Source organism: Prionailurus viverrinus, chromosome D1 (genome assembly GCF_022837055.1).
Source record: "Prionailurus viverrinus isolate Anna chromosome D1, UM_Priviv_1.0, whole genome shotgun sequence".
NCBI lineage: Eukaryota > Metazoa > Chordata > Mammalia > Carnivora > Felidae > Prionailurus > Prionailurus viverrinus.
In genome coordinates this window covers 106,330,925-106,347,351 of record NC_062570.1, presented here as the reverse complement: position 1 = coordinate 106,347,351, position 16,427 = coordinate 106,330,925, and the positions used below count along the sequence as shown (strand labels likewise).

The window sequence follows — 16,427 nt, the reverse complement described above, 5'->3', positions numbered from 1 at the left end:
ACTTTTTATGAAGACAAAGCATAATGTAATAAAATTAATCTATTCCATTCTGTGGTTGAGTGCTCACAGTTATGAGGAGGGTGATGTTTAGAACAGAATCAAAGAGAAGGGAGACAAGGAACAAGAATTTGCCATGTCTGATTGCTTCACTTGTTATGGTCACTGGATAGAGAAAGAAGGAACACACTACTCATTTCTTAAGACCATCTGGTTACCCTTGCTCTTATACTGTGTTCACTAGGCTATTTTCATAATTAGTAAAGTTCCCCTGTTTGTTGATATTGGGAAATGGGTTTCCTAGATAATGGGCATGAGTATTCATAGTCATTGCCAGGCAGTGTGAAGAAGCTAATTGACAGTCTTTTTGTCTTGTAGAGTTGAGTAGTAGCCTACCAATATCCCTCTTTTGAACTTTGAAAGGAGACACAGTGTTCACTTTAACAGTAATAGTGTCTACAAACATTCTTAGGCACAAAGGTTTGAACATGTTGTATAGAATGCCAAGGTACCATCCTTCAGACCCTTTTTGTAGGGAAGCATTTCTTTGACTAGATCTTCCTGTTATACATTCTCATAAAATATCTCTTATGCATAACACTTATCAAAATTGCCACTTTATGTTTACTTGAATTATTGTTTGTTTCCCTTTCAGATTGCAAGCCTCATTAAAGGCTACTACCATACCTTTTCTCACTGTTTTATCCCCATAATTAGTACGGTGTCTGGTCCACAGTAGGTGCTTGATAGATTTTTTTTTTTTTTTTCTGTGAATGTGCATCTCTAAAATGCTCTCCCTCCCACCCCGTTCTGTCCTCCTGGTACGCTCCTAATTACCCTCCAAAGTCCCCAGATAGTCTTCTCTGGAGTTCTCCTCAGTTACATTCCTGAGGCACATTACATGCATTTCTGTTGTGGGACCAGTCACTTTGGGTTGTAATTATTTGACAGTGAGTCTCTTTTCATCCAGCTAGAGTAGACTTCTTTAAGGCAAGGATCATGCCTTATATAAGTGTTCAGAAAAATGTCTGTTGAATTGGACAGAATTGCATTTCCTAAAGATACATGAAATATTTATAACATAATAGCTGAACCCTGACAATGGAAAGAACCTTAGATTGGTAATCAGAAAGACTGTGGTAGTTATTCAGGCTTTATGTTATTCATCTGTGAGGTCTTTCTCAGTTCTAATTGTTTAAACTAGCTGTTTTCAAAGTGCTCCTGACCACATCATCTGGGAGCTTGTTAGAAATACATTCTCAGGTCCTACCCCAAACTTATTGAATCAGACACTCTGGGTTCAATAAGCCCACCAGGTGATTCTGGTAGATGGTAAAGTTTGAGAACCAGTGGAATTATTTTAGTTTGTTTTCTGCGTGTTCAAAAAAAAAATTATAGTTACTCTAATTTAAGCTTCATAGCTTAAACTTATTTAAAAGAAATTTTTTTTAATGCTTACTTATTTTTGAGAAAGCGACAGAACACGAATGGGGGAGGGGCAAAGGGAGAAGGAGACACAGAATCTGAAGCAGGGTCCAGGCTCTGAGCTGTCAGCACAGAGCCGGATGCAGGGCTTAAACCCACAAACTCTGAGATCATGACCTGACCCGAAGTCAGACGCTCAACCAACTGAGCCACCCAGGTGCCCCTTAAAGTTATTTTTTAAAAAATAAGTTTAAAAAAAAGTTTTAACTTTTCTCAGGGTGCCTGTGTGGCTCAGTCGGTTGAGCATCCAACTTTGGCTCAGGTCATGATCTCATAGCTGATGAGTTTGAGCCCCGCGTCAGGCTCTGTGCTGACAACTCGGAGCCTGGAGCCTGCTTCGGATTCTGTGTCTGCCTCTCTATGCCCCTTCCCTGCTCATGATCTCTCTCTTTCTCTTTCTCTTTCTCTTTCTCTTTCTCTTTCTCTTTCTCTTTCTCTCTCAAAAATAAACATTAAAAATTTTTTAAAGAAAAAAAACAGGGGCGCCTGGGTGGCTCAGTCGGTTAAGCATCCGACTTCGGCTCAGGTCACGATCTCACTGTCCGTGAGTTCGAGCCCTGCGTCGTGCTCTGTGCTGACTGCTCAGAGCCTGGAGCCTGTTTCGGATTCTGTGTCTCCCTCTCTCTCTGCCCATCCCCCATTCATGCTCTGTCTCTCTCTGTCTCAAAAATAAATAAACATTAAAAAAAAAAATTAAAAAAAAACAAAAACACTTTTCTTCATATGTTGAATTTTGGACATTTTTCTAAGCTACTGATCATAGCTGTATAGCCAGAGTGTCTTTGAATGAGAGGCAGTCCAGAAGTATTTGAAGACTGCTGCTTAATGCTGCTAGCAAAAGCGAAATGTGTGTGTGTGTGTATGTATTTATATCTTTATATATGCACCTAGCACACACACATGGCTTTCTGTCAGTGGAAACTTCTCCATGATTGGTTAAAGGAAGGGAAGATAAAGTACAGGCCTTAATTAGGCAGACTTGAGTGAATGGTATAGCAGAATAAGACATATCAAAAAGTAGAGGTTGCTTTTTTGCTGTAGCAGGTGTACATGCTCATTCACTTTCTATACCAAGGAGCTTATTTTATTTATTTTAATTCTAGTATAGTTAACAGTGTTAAATTAGTTTCAGATGTACAATATAGTGATTACCAAGGTGCTTTCTTAGCAATAAACGTCTGCCTCAGTGTTACCTGCGACAGGTTGTTGTGGACTGAAAAGTGCTTATTGTTGGTATTCATTGACTTCCTGTAGAGGGAGTTGCACACTTTACTGATAGAAACCATGTAATATATATCTCAGATGTAAATTTTGTGCTTGGCATCATGCTAAGTGCTTCATATGTGGCCCACTTCCACCATTGTTTTGGCTGAATACCTTGAGTTTAAATAAAGGGAATTTTTTAGAAATGGAATTCCTAAAAAGAACTCCTTTTAAGATACTGTGTTGCTGCCTGGTTGCATGCTTTCAGGATTTAGTAAACAGTATCGTCCCGTTTTCTTTTTGTACCTTTAGTTATAAAACATCTCAGACTTTCTAAATTGAAGAAGCCTATTTAGTCTTTCCTTACATGGAAGTTGCTTTTTTTTCTTTAATTATTATAATTGCCTTTCTCCACATCTTTTCCTACCTGTTAACTATTTTTTAGTGTGGTTATTAAAACTACAGGAATTATAGGTTCAGAAGTTTTGTTCTTTTTGGCTTTGTGCTCATTTATTTAACAAACTTTGTCAGGCATACTGTTGGTGCTTAATGAATGTATTGCGTATATAGAAATGAATATCTTGTAACCTCTCCTCATAGTCTGATAAGAGCCATATAAACAAATAATTGTGCTATACTGTGATAAATGAAATTTAAGAAGTACAAAGTATAGAGGCAAGAGAAAGGAGAGAATGAGAAGGAAACTACTAAGTTGGGTATTGGAACATTAAGTATGGTCCGAGCATGTCAGAGGGCAAGGAAGGAAATTCCAAGTAGAGGAAGCAGCATGTCCAGAGGCAAATGCGTATGAGACAGCGTTACAAGCTCAAAACAGCATTGCCAGTAGTTTAGAGTTACTGGAACATAAGGATGGGAGGGAATCTGAGAAGCAAAAAGTCAATCCTGTAATGTTGTACGTACTTTATTCAATTGGAAATGGGAAGATGTTAGAGGAACTGTAAATGTGGAAGAGGCCTGATGATGCTTTTGTTTTAGAGAGATTGCCCTTGGAGGGTGTTGTGGAGGATAGGCTGGTAGCGGAAAAATTGCAGAGGCAAGGGAATGAAATAAGAATCTACTATTATAGTTAACTTTTATTGTTTTTTTAAGTTTATTTGTTTATTTTAAGAGAGAGAGCACAAACAGGTGAGGCGCAGAGAGGAGAGACAGAATCCCAAGCCAGCTCTGTGCCATAAGCACAGAGCCCAATGCAGGGCTCGAACTCACGAGGTATCAAAAGTTTGACGCTTAACCAACTGAACCACCCAGGCGCCTTAAGAATCTATTATAATAGTTTAGAAAGAAATGATAACTAGAGGTTTGGTATCAAGAATGGAGGTAGAGGCTAGACTGAGTCAAGGTATTTTGACACAGAGTTGATGGGACTTGGTGATCTCATTCGATGTTCTTGGAGAGGAGGGTGACTTCTGGGTTCTTGGCTTTAGTTGTTGGTTGATGGGTGGTGCCATTGACTGGGAGAGAATACCATGGTTTTATACAGAGGTAAAAATATAATTTTGATTTATTTATATTAATCTTTACATCTGTGGTAGTATTTAATTTACCACTTTTGGAGAGTACTTTATGAACAACCCTACCAGAGATTCTTGGCTAACGTAATAAGGTGTCAGCATAGGTTTGGGTGACTTTTTATTGGATAAAACTAGTTCAGATTAATTATTGTATGTATTATTCTCTAGGCCTTCTCCCTTACACTTGCCCAAGTGAAAGGCTAATTATACAACATTCATCCACTTGGCTTGTGAGCTCTTTCTCAATTTATCTCCCTCTGTTTGTATTGTTACCCCATGTTGTCTTTTATGTCATTTATGAAAATACTAGGAACTGTCCCTAGCATTATGTTATGGGGGACACATTTGGAGATACCTATTTTCTTCTTTATTTTTTTTTGTTATTTTTTTTTTTTTTACCAGTTCTTCATATGTGGTACAAAATTATTCTAGATTCTATATTTAAAAAATTCTGAGGGTGCCTGATTCAGTTGGTAGAGCATGTGACTTTTGATCTCTGGATTGTGAGTTTGAGCTCCACATTGGGTGTAGAGTTTAATTAAAAAAAAAAAAGGGGGCATTGTAAAAATTCCGTACAAAGCCTTACTAAAGGTTTTTATAATTCTAAATAAATAAATTATACTTCTTTTCTCCTTTTATGGAATCCATGTGGCCATTGTAATAGCCCATTCAGGACAGCCTCTCTTGATACTTGTGCCATCTTTTTTTTTTCTTCAAGTGTATTTATTTTGAGAGAGAGAACCAGTGAGGGAGGGCCAGAGGGAGGGTGGGACAGAAGATCTGAAATAGGCTCTGTGCTGACAACAGAGAGCCCGATGCCAGGTTCCAACTCACAAACTGCAGGGTGATGACCTGAGCCAAAGTCAAGGCACTCAACCGACTATGCCACCCAGGTGCCCCATACTTGTGCCAACTTTGTACCAGCTGTGAGCCAAAGAACTCCACTGGGTAAAAGCAGAATAGGAATTTCTAAGCCATGGTCACATGTGTGTGTGATGGTTTTAGGTGTGGGGAGATAGCACATCTCTATGACTCTCAGCCTTCCCCCCTGTAAGAACAGCCTTCTCTCATTTTTCATAGGTTGAGAGTTTTCTAATTACCTAGCTATTTGATGAAAGACTTAGTTTTAAGACCCATCTGAAAACAACTATTGGCTAAAATTTCTCAATCTTGTTGTATTATAATCATTTGAATGATTATGTGTACCTGCCTATATTAATAAAATTCATTGGCTTCTGCTAAAGCTCTAATGGGAGTAGAATCGCAAGCTGACACATGTCTGTTTGAATCAAAATGTGTCTGTTCATTTCACAAGCATCTGATAGGTTCATTGCCACGGGATTTTAAACCAGAAACACTGGCTTAGCTGTGAAATAGTCTCTATTCAGTTTCTGAAAAGAAGAAGTTCCTTTGGGTGTATAATGCTTTTTTATATGCTATTAAATTCTAAAAATAGTTTATTGGCTAGTTGTACTCTAGAATTCTAATTAAATATAGGGATAATACAAAGGACTTGAGAAAAGTTCAAATGGGATTTTCCCATGGGTAAAATTTTGTTTACCTTTTTCCATACTGATCAGTCTTTTGAATATAATAGTGATGACTTCTTTATTAGTGTTCTTGCTTTCTTCCCTCTACTTTGATAGAATCAATATTTTTAAGAGGATTTCCCCCCGCCCAGTGATAAAAGTGACAAATGCTGGTGGTGAAAAATACAAGAAGGTCACTCATAATCCCTGACTTAACCAGCATCACCATTTTAGCATATCTTCCAATTTTTTCCCATGCATAAAAGTATTTTATGTAGCTGAGATTATGCTTGATATAATTTTATATATCTTGCTTTCAAAATTTATTATGATCATTTCTAGGTCACTAAACTTTTGTGAAAGTTACACTGTGACCTTCTATAGTTCATTTGCTCACTTTTCTGTTATTGGGCACTAGGTTATATTCGCTTTTGGGGGCGTTAAAGATAACACAGTGAACTTAATTATATATTTGTTTTTCTGTGTTTCTAGTATATTCTTATCATTCCTAGAAGTGAAGTAGTTAAGGTTATGAACATTAAAAACTTATGGAAAAATTTAAACATGCATGGAGTAAAGAATAGTGTAATAAATAATAAATTCCTGTATATTTATCACCAACTGCAAAAATCATTAACATGAGGAACTCTTCTTTCACCCCAGTCCTCTACTCCCTCTCAATTATTTTGAATTAAATCCCAGATAGGTTCATTTACTTCATCTGTATATATTTAAGTTATATATATCTAAGTGTTTTTTTTTTTTTTTTTTAAGTGTATTACCTTGAGAGAGAGGGCCTGTGTGTGCAAGTGGGGGAGGGGCAAAAAGAGGGAGAGAGAACTGTGAGATCTCATGAACCGTGAGATCATGCCCTGAGCCGAAATTTCACAGTTGGACACTTAACCGACTCAGCCACCCAGGCGCCCCTATATCTAAGTTTTTAGTAAGTAAATAGTAAAAGTAAAATTTACTGTTTGTGAAGTATAATGCACATACAGAAAAGAGCATAAAATGTAAATTTATTATAGTTCAGTGAATGATCACAAAATGAATACCCTGGTAACTACCACTTGGTCAAGATTTGGAATTACCACCACCTCAGAAGCTTTCTCATGCCCCTCCCAGTCACTGGTTTGTTTTTCTTCACTAGTGGAGACTGCTGGCTCTATAATTTAGTTTTACTTCATTTTGAGCTTTTAAGAAATGGAATAATATAGTGTGTATTCTTTTGTGTCTGGCTTGTTTTGCCCAACATTGTGAGATTCATCCATGTTTCTCTGTAATACACAAAGACTTCAAAAGCATAGCCATATTGCCAGTATCTCAGTAAAACAATGAACAGTTTTTTTCTTTCTTCCTTTTCTTTCTTTTCTTTTCTTTCTTTCTTTTGTTCTTTCTTTCTTTCTTTCTTTCAGATTTTAGTTTTAAGTAATTTATACATCCATTGTGGGGCTTGAACTCACCACTCCAAGACCAAGAGCTGTATGCTCTACCTACTGAGCCAGGCAGATGCCTCTGAAAAATTTCTTAATATCTTTATTGTTCAAATTTCCCTAATCATCTGACTTTTTTTAATGGTTGGCTGTCTCATTTTTCTTTCTTTTTTTTTAAAAATTTTTTTAACATTTATTTATTTTTGAGACACAGAAAGATACAGAGCATGAGCAGGGGAGAGACAGAGAGAGACAGGGAGACACAGAATCTGAAACAGGTTCCATGCTGTGAGCTGTCAGCACAGAGCCCGAAGCAGGGCTTGAACCCACAAACTGTTGAGATCATGACCTAAGTTGAAGTCAGATGCTCAACCAACTGAGCCACCCAGGCGCCCTATCTCATTTTTCAAACAAGGCTAGCCACATGTTTTGTATGGTTGCTCTGTGTCTGAAGTCTCTCAATCTGTTGGTCACTTCTCCCCTTTTTTCTTTTTCTTTTCTTGTGGAAATATTTGGTTACTTGTCTTCTAGAATTTCCCACCTTCTGGATTTTGCTGATGGGATATCTGTGGCGTCATTTAAAATGTTTTAAATTTATTTTTATGTTTTTTAATGTTTATTTTGAGAGAGGGAGAGAGTGAGCTTGCGCACATGAGCAAGGGAGGGGTAGAGAGAGAGAGGGAAAGAGAGAATCCCAATCAGGCCCCACACTCAGTGTGGAGCCCAGTGTGGGGCTTGATGTCAGGACTGTGAGATCACGACCTGAGCCAATAGGAGAGTCTGACGCTTAACCGAATGAGCCACTCAGGCGCCCCTTGATGGACATTTACATTGTTTTCCATTTGGGGCTATTATGAATAAGGTTGTGGTAAATATTCTTTTTATAAATATTTTTTTTTCAACGTTTATTTATTTTTGGGACAGACAGAGACAAAGCATGAACGGGGGAGGGGCAGAGAGAGAGGGAGACACAGAATCGGAAACAGGCTCCAGGCTCTGAGCCATCAGCCCAGAGCCCGACGCGGGGCTCGAACCCACGGACCGCGAGATCGTGACGTGGCCGAAGTCGGACGCTTAACCGACTGCGCCACCCAGGCGCCCCCGTAAATATTCTTATATAGGTTGATGCAGACTTGTTTTTACATACAAAGGAGAAATTGCTAGGCCATGTGATAAATATATGTGTAACTTTAGAGATTGCTAAGCTCTTGAAATGCTATTCCATTTTATACCTCCCCCCACACAATGATATTTGAGATTCCATTTTATACCTCCTTCCCATAATGATATATGGGATTCCATTTTATACCTCCCCTCCCCCGCCCCACAATGATACATGAGATCTGCTGTTGTTCCATATTCCTGCCAGCATTTTGTTTTTGATATTGGCCATTCTAATGAGTACAAAGTAATATTACTTTAATTCGTATTTCTCTGATGACTAATGATGTTGAATGTTTTTCCATGTGCTTATTGGCCATTTGTGTATCTTCTTTGATAAAATGTCTCTTCAGATCTTTTGCCTCCCACCCCCTTTTTATTGGTTCGTCTTTTCATTTTTGATTTGTAGGTTCTTTATATATTTGGATACAAATTCTTTGTTAGATGTATGTGCTACAAATACTTTTTCCAGTCTGTGACTTGTCATTTTATTATTATTATTTTTAGGTTATTTATTTATTTTGAGAGAAAGGAAGAGACAGTGCAGGGGAGGGGCATAAAGAGGGAGAAAGAGAGAATCCCAAGCAGGCTCTGCACTGTCAGCACAGAGCCCAAAGCAAGGCTCCAACCCATGAACTGTGAGATCATGACCTGAGCCGAAGTCAGATACTTAACCAACTGAGCCACCCAGGTGCCCCAGATTGTAACATATTTTAAAGTGAGGGTTATAAAATTTTATTTTTCATTCCCCATATACCTAGGAAGAGTTAAAAATTATTGAGTTTGTCTTTGAATAGCAGACATTGATTCACATCTTTCATTTGTGGAAAATAATAGATAGGTTTTTAAAAAGTAACTTGAAGAATTTACAACTGTTCTGTGGTTAGATTAAAAAATACTTTTTTTTTTAAAACTTAGTTTTAAGAGAGAGAGAGAGGGGTGGAGGGGGGAGGAGCAGAGGATCCAAAGTGGGCTCTGCACTAACAGTAGAGAGCCTAATGTAGGTCTTAAGTCATGAAATGTGAGATCATAGCCTGAGCTGAAGTTGGATGCTTAACCAACTGAGCCACCCAGGTGCCCCTTGTTTTTATAATGTTTATTTATTTATTTTTTTACTTTTTTATTTTTTTTTCAACGTTTTTTATTTATTTTTGGGACAGAGAGAGACAGAGCATGAACGGGGGAGGAGCAGAGAGAGAGGGAGACACAGAATTGGAAACAGGCTCCAGGCTCTGAGCCATCAGCCCAGAGCCTCACGCGGGGCTCGAACCCACGGACTGTGAGATCGTGACCTGGCTGAAGTCGGACGCTCAACCGACTGCGCCACCCAGGCGCCCCGATATTTATTTATTTTGAGAGAGAGAGTGCACACGCGAGTCAAGGAGGAGCAGAGAGGGAGGGAGACAGAGAATCCCAAGCAGGTTCTGGCATGTCAGTGCAGAGCCTGATGCAGGGCTCAATCTCCAATATCACGGTTTGTGAGATTGTGACCTGAGCCAAAATCAAGAGTTGGACGTTCAACCAGCTGAGCCACCCAGATGCCTCATGAAGTGACATTTTAATTTTTTGTTAAAATATTTAAAAACTGGGGCACCTGGGTGGCTTAGTCGGTTGAGCATCTGACTTTAGCTCAGGTCATGATCTCACCGGTTGTGAGTTCGAGCCCCGCATCGGGCTCTGTGCTGGCAGCTCAGAGCCTGGAGCCTGCTTCAGATTCGGATTCTGTGTCTCTCTCTCTGCCCCTCCCCTGCTCGTGATCTCTCTCTGTCTGTCTCTCAATAATAAATGCTAAAAAATTTGAAAAAATATATTTAAAAACTATTTTATTATTGGTTATAAATATATGAGGAAATGAAAAACTAGCAAAACTAATATTTATTTGGTACACTAATTTAAAGCATTAGAAACATTGAATGTTAAAGTGTTTTATTTTGGGGGGCACCTCATTGGCTTAGTCGATGGAGCATGTACCTCTTGATCTTGCAGTTGTGAGTATGGGCCCCATTTTGGGTATAGAGATTACTTAAAAAATAAAATATTAAAAAAAATTTTTTTAATGTTTGTTTTTGAGAGCGAGAGAGAGACAGCACGAGTGGGGGAGGGGGAGAGAGAGAGGGACGCACAGAATTCGAAGCAAGCTCCAGGCTCTGAGCTGACAGCACAGAGCCTGATGCGGGGCTTGAACTAATGAACCATGAGATCATGACCTGAGCCAAAGCCAGACACTTAACTAACTGAATCACCCAGACGCCCCCAAAAATAAAATCTTTAAAAAAAAAAAAAGTTTTTATTTCTTTGTTTAGAAACGTATTGAGTAGTTTAAATAGTGCTCGCCTGCTTCTTGTCATAACTTACAATATGGAGCAAATATCTTTTGGGTGTTGTGGCTTCCATCCTTTGTACTTTCAGGGTCATGTAATATCTTTGAGAGTTCCTTTAAGAACTCTTCCTCTGGGACATCTTCATCCTTGTTGTCATAATCGCTTTCCTTATTTATGTTGAAAAGTTTGCCTGTACTAATTTTCTCTGATGTGTGTAACTCCCATTTATTTTCTTTCCAGGTTTTACTTCTAGCATTATCACTTTTCGTTTCTTTGCTTCATTTTCGTCTTGTTGGCCAGCTCCCTCTCTTGATTGTCCATTTTGTGAATGGGTTTATCACTGGTAGAGTAGGAGGCAATACAACTATATACTTTGCTGTTTGTGTGTGAACTGAATAACGTGTCCAATGACTCATCACTAACAGACTTTGAAAGAAGTGATGTGATTGGTTACTGATCATGATGTACATCTGTTGTTTACATGGTGAATTGTGGACTAAGGAACTCGCAGTAAAGTTTATATTTTATGCAACAACTCAGAGTTCATATACCATGGTAATTAAAATTTGAAGTATGTTGTTGGGGGACTGATGTTATTTAATTAACTAAACTGTGGTAACTGAAATTTGTGCATATTGGGAGTATGCAAAACAAGTACTACCTGTGTAAAGAGCATGTATGAATGAATACAAATTTTTCTAATGTTAGATTAACTCCTTGCAGGCAGATTTATGTTAATTGTATTTGTTACTGAATTGTAGCTATGGTTTACAGGGAGGATCACATGATGAGACTGGATGTATATAAAAGTCCTTTGTTAACCACAACACATAGAGAACAAATGTGTGTTATGGTAGGGCAACCAACATATACTGAATAGTTCTAATATACCAGGCACTATTTTAGATATTTTACATATATTAGATACGTTATTTGATTATTGTAGCAACCTCTGAAGTTTGGTGGTGTTTTATACTATCTCATTTTATAGATGAAGAAACTGAGGTACAGAGCTAATGTAAGTTTAGTAATTAGCATCAGATCCAGGATTCAAAGTTAGATATCTCTGGCTCCAAATCCGTATGTATTTTACAACTCCCATTTTTCATGGTGGTTGTTGGGGATCCTCCCAGAGGCCATTTGATAGTGACTAAATTGAGGGTAAAACATGAGGAAAGGAGCATTTTAGCTATATTTTATTTTGTTTGTGGGGCTTTAGGTGATGAAATTCAAGTTAAGTATTTTGGCAAAAATACTGTACCACTGTGTATATATATTGCATTATATCATGAGACACCGTGTCAGGTTACCTCACTCCTGATGATGCTAGGTTTGAGTCTGTTACAGTTATGATTGTCAGGTCTTTCCTGTAAAAATGTATTTTTTCCTTTGTAATTAGAAAGTAATTTGTGGTGTGGTACCTTGAGGTTCTTCAGCAATTTGACTGATCATCCATTTATTTTTATTTTATTTTTATTTTATTTTATTTTATTTTATTTTATTTTATTTTATTTTATTTTATTTATTTTTTATTTTATATTTTTTTTTACCGATCATCAACTTATTGTCTTTTCTCAGATATACTTTTATCTTTACAGGTAACCAAAAAAAATTTTTTTAAAGATTTTATTTTTAAATAATATCTGCACCCAACATAGGGCTAGAATTCATAACCCTGAGATAAAGAGTTGCATGCTCCACCAACTGAGCCAGGCAGGCACTCCAAAAATTATTAAAAATTTAAAAAATTAACGTATTTTTTATTGTAGGAAAGAATTAGATGAGCTCGGGAAAAAAGATCCAAAGCACCATTGAACTTCTTTTTATTTTTTTTTAACAACTTTGTAATTCCTAAATTATTTTGGAATCATGTGTTCTATGAAGTATGTCAAAGGCACTGTTACTGTATTTTAATTGTTAACACACAAATGCACATTTGACCTGCTAAACTTTTGGAGTTTTTTTCTTACTAAAAAAATTTTTTTTTAAATGTTTATTATTTTTGAGAGAGAGCGCATGAGTTGGGGAGGGGCAGAGAGAGATGGAGACATAGAATCTGAAGCAGGCTCCAGTCTGAGCTGTCAGCACAGAGCCTGACATGGGGCTCAAACTCCCGAACCGCAAGATCATGACCTGAGCCAAAGTCAGACCCTCAACCGACTAAGCCACCCAGGTGCCCTGGCTTTCTTTTTAAATTTTTATTTAAGCAAAATATAGCACTCAGTTGCAGAAACTCACGAGAAGGTAGAATTTGAGCTCTGCTCGGTTGGTCTAGATGTAGTGGCAAAGAAAAAGAGAAGAGTTCTACTTATGGTTACTGGGTGGATTGTGGTGACAGGAATTCAGGAATCAGGATTAAGTAATGGCTTCTCTGGAAACGGTGAGTCTTGAACTGGTGAGGGAAGAGAGCCAAAGAAATAATAATCTTAGAAAGGAAGACCGGAAAAGCACAATATAGAACTTAGTTGTCTTGACATCGGACCGAATTTCCTGAGACCCAGTGAGAAGGTATCTTAATGTTGGGGGCAAGATCAAAGAAGGTGCGGTTGTCCCAACATGGTGGGAGAGGAAAGCTGTAATTGTTAGCTTTTAAGTTTTGATGTTCTTTGTAAAGTAAGTCATGAGGTCATCATTTGTAAGGAAAGATGATAGAATGGGGAATAGAGTTTGGGAAAGGAACTTGAAACAGCATGTGTAGTATGAACTGATGCTACTAAATACAAAATGAGCAGTACCAAAACTGGAAGGAAAGTAACCATTTACATTTATTTATTTATTTACTTATTTGCTATAGAAAGCTCTTCAGTTTATTATTGGTTACAAACTATAATGCCATGTTTTCCCTATCACTTTAGTGGGTTTTATCTATTTATTCCTTAATCGGAGGATAAGTGTTTTAGAAAAGTTCTCAAAGGTACTAGCTTTCTGGTCTCATTTGGGATCATGTTAATGATTGAAACTCCTTGATAACCTGGCTGAGGTCTAAAGTTAATTTGTGGCATTAACAGTAAAGATTTCCTGAGCCAGGTAAAAACAGCCAGAAACGCAATGCAAGATGGAAGTTGAAACAGAACTAAAATTTATGAAAGTGTCTGCCATGTGAGTCTACAGTATGTAATCAACTTAAAAACAATGCTATTATGAAAGATTTGGTGTATGAAAGTAGAAATAAGCCTTGTGTGTATTTCATCCAGGCTTAACCATATCTCTTGTGCCATCTTAGGAAAGGTCAGGTTAAAAGATAGGCCTTTCACTGGATTTCAGGAGTCATTGAACCTAGCTAAAACTTATTAAAGTAAGAAGGAAAGAGAATTTCAGGGATCAAGGGCTTACCCAGAGACTGAGTAATTCCATTACATTAGACATTCTTTTATAGTAAGACTTCTGGCTGAAATAGTGGTGATGTAAATCGACTTGATACATACATTTTGATTGATTAATGTAGAGTCTTTACTAGATCATAATACTTGGTGTAAGTACTTGTTGCTGTCACTGTCGTTAAAGAAAATGATGGGGTATTTTGGTAGGTAAACTCAAATCATAGATTTTTTTCCCTTTATTAGAAACAAATAATCCATGCCATAAAGTGCAATCCGCTGAAATTGTCTATTGTACTTCACCTAGAATAAACCAAAAGAGCTGAGGTATGGGCCTGTGGTAGGTACCTAACTCAGTACTACAGTTCTACTTAAATCTCTTAAAACTCTCAATAGGTTCAGGATGCCACAGCCCTATTCAGCTTTTCAAAAAGCCAATCAAATACGGATGTTCCTACTGCTTCCTTTATTGAGGCAGACAGGTAAATAAGCAGATTTTCTTTTGGAGCTCTTTAAGGGCAAAAGCTAAAAAGTGTTTTCTCTTTATTCCTGAATTAACTCAATATTCCTTTAGCAGGACTATATATAACCAGTGTGTTAAGTTCCCTATGGTATGCTTTAGTGTCGTTTTGGAGTTCCTTCTGGGTCCCAACATTTGTGTGACCTTAAACAAGATACTTCTTAACCTCTCTGAGTCTCAGTTTACTCATTTCTAAATGGGGGTGGGGGGGGCAATAATGATAGCTTTTTACGGTTGTTTGAGGATTTAATGGGATAACGACTGTAGACTGCTTTGTGAACAATGAACTTTTAATAAATGGTATATATTATAATTTTCAAAACTAAGTTATATAATGAACTAGTTCTACATATTTCAAATCTGACTGGTTTTTAATTATGCAAATAAAATATGAATGCATTATTGCATAAAATTAAAGTTTTACAGATAAGGGTTTTTTTTAATGTTTATTTTTGAGAAAGAGGGAGTGTGCGTGCGCGCGTGCTCGAGCGGGGGAGGGACACAGAGAGAGGGAGACACAGAATCCTAAGCAGGCTCCAGGATCTGAGCGGTCAGCACAGAACCTGATGCAGGGCTCGAACTCACAAACCGTGAGATCATGACCTGAGCTAAAGTCACATACTTAACTGACAGGGGCCCCAAGTTTTACAGAGAAGGTTAAAGAGGCCCTTAACTCTCTAGCCCCAATCCCTTCCCCAGAAGTAACTATTTTATCACTTCATGTATCCTTCCATGTCTTTTTCTTTACACACAGTTTCTACTTCATAGGTCAAGAATTAAAAAGATAGTGATTTAGTAATTTTGAAAATATTTATAATTTCTGGTTATTAGAATATGTATTTTTATAGACTCAGTAACAAAGTGATAGCAAAATTCAACAATTTGTTACATAGTGTCTGATCTTGAGCCAAATTGTAGAATTCTTTATAACCCTCGAAAGGTTTAGTCAAGGGGAAGAAGCCAGAAGAAATAAACAGAGCTTAAGCCATTTAGCTCAAAAATATACATTTGCTTTTCCAGCCAATAAATATAGGTCAGAACTTATGAAATTTACTGTCTTTCAGCTTATCTTAAATTCCACAACTATGAGTCAAAGATATTGTTTGTTAGTCTGACAAGTAAAAAAGTTTTCCTTTTCTCAAAAATGGGAAAATGTTGCCACTTTCTTTGGGGGCAAGGAAAGCGTTTGGGGGAGGATAATAGGAAAGTGTAATTGAAGCTATTCTTTTCATATCACTGATCCTCAAGTATACTTAAATTATTTTTGTAGTGACCTGTGGCATTTTTGTTAGCAGTATGTACACATTGGGAAGTAGATTCCAGCCCACTTAGGGAAGGAGCTTGATCTTGAAGTGATGTTACTCGTTCTCCTAAAGCCACTTGTTCGGACAGAATTTTCTTTTTAAGTAAGGGAAGGTCAAGAGGAAGAGGCTATAGTTAATTTGGGAGCAGGGATCTAAGAGTTGGAGAATATGGATTTGACATGATCTCTCTTCTGTGGAGAATGAGAGGTAAGTTGGACAGAATTATGTGGAGAGGGGTTAGTGGACGAAGGAAAATACCAGTTTAGAGTGGTGTTATTTCTAATCACTTTGGGAGAGTGATGGTGGAGAGTGGAGCAAAAGACTCAGCTCCTCTTCTTTCACTCTCATCTTGACTGAACCTGGCAATGAAGGTCAAAGAAAAGAACTCCCAGCCCAGTATGTGTGTGACGTGGTGTAGTAAAGTTCCTTTTGCCCAGAATAGAGATGTGATAACTTTTTTTGTTTGTAGGGTGTCATGCGGGATACCAGAGTAGGGATTGAAGTTAGTTTGTAAGTTATACCTTGATAAATAGTTGTTGTTTACCTGATTACCATATGAAAATATAGAACATTTCCAGCCTATGTTGCCTTGGGAGATTCATATACATATATTAATCACTTTATT

General features: G+C 37.6%; 1 protein-coding gene across 3 annotated transcripts in view; it reads left to right on the top strand.

Annotated features, from left to right (window-relative positions):
- KDM2A (lysine demethylase 2A) overlaps positions 1–16,427 on the top strand; it is a 113,751-nt gene that overhangs the window by 15,901 nt on the left and 81,423 nt on the right. Inside the window, exon 1 of one of the 3 annotated variants that reach the window (XM_047823474.1) lies at positions 14,412–14,460. The exons of the other annotated variants lie outside the window; for them this stretch is intronic. Within the exon in view, the coding sequence (XP_047679430.1) occupies positions 14,427–14,460 (34 nt within the window). The 5' untranslated portion in view covers positions 14,412–14,426. Of the gene's footprint in view, positions 1–14,411; positions 14,461–16,427 lie in introns of those variants that run through there. 3 annotated transcript variants of the gene reach the window in all.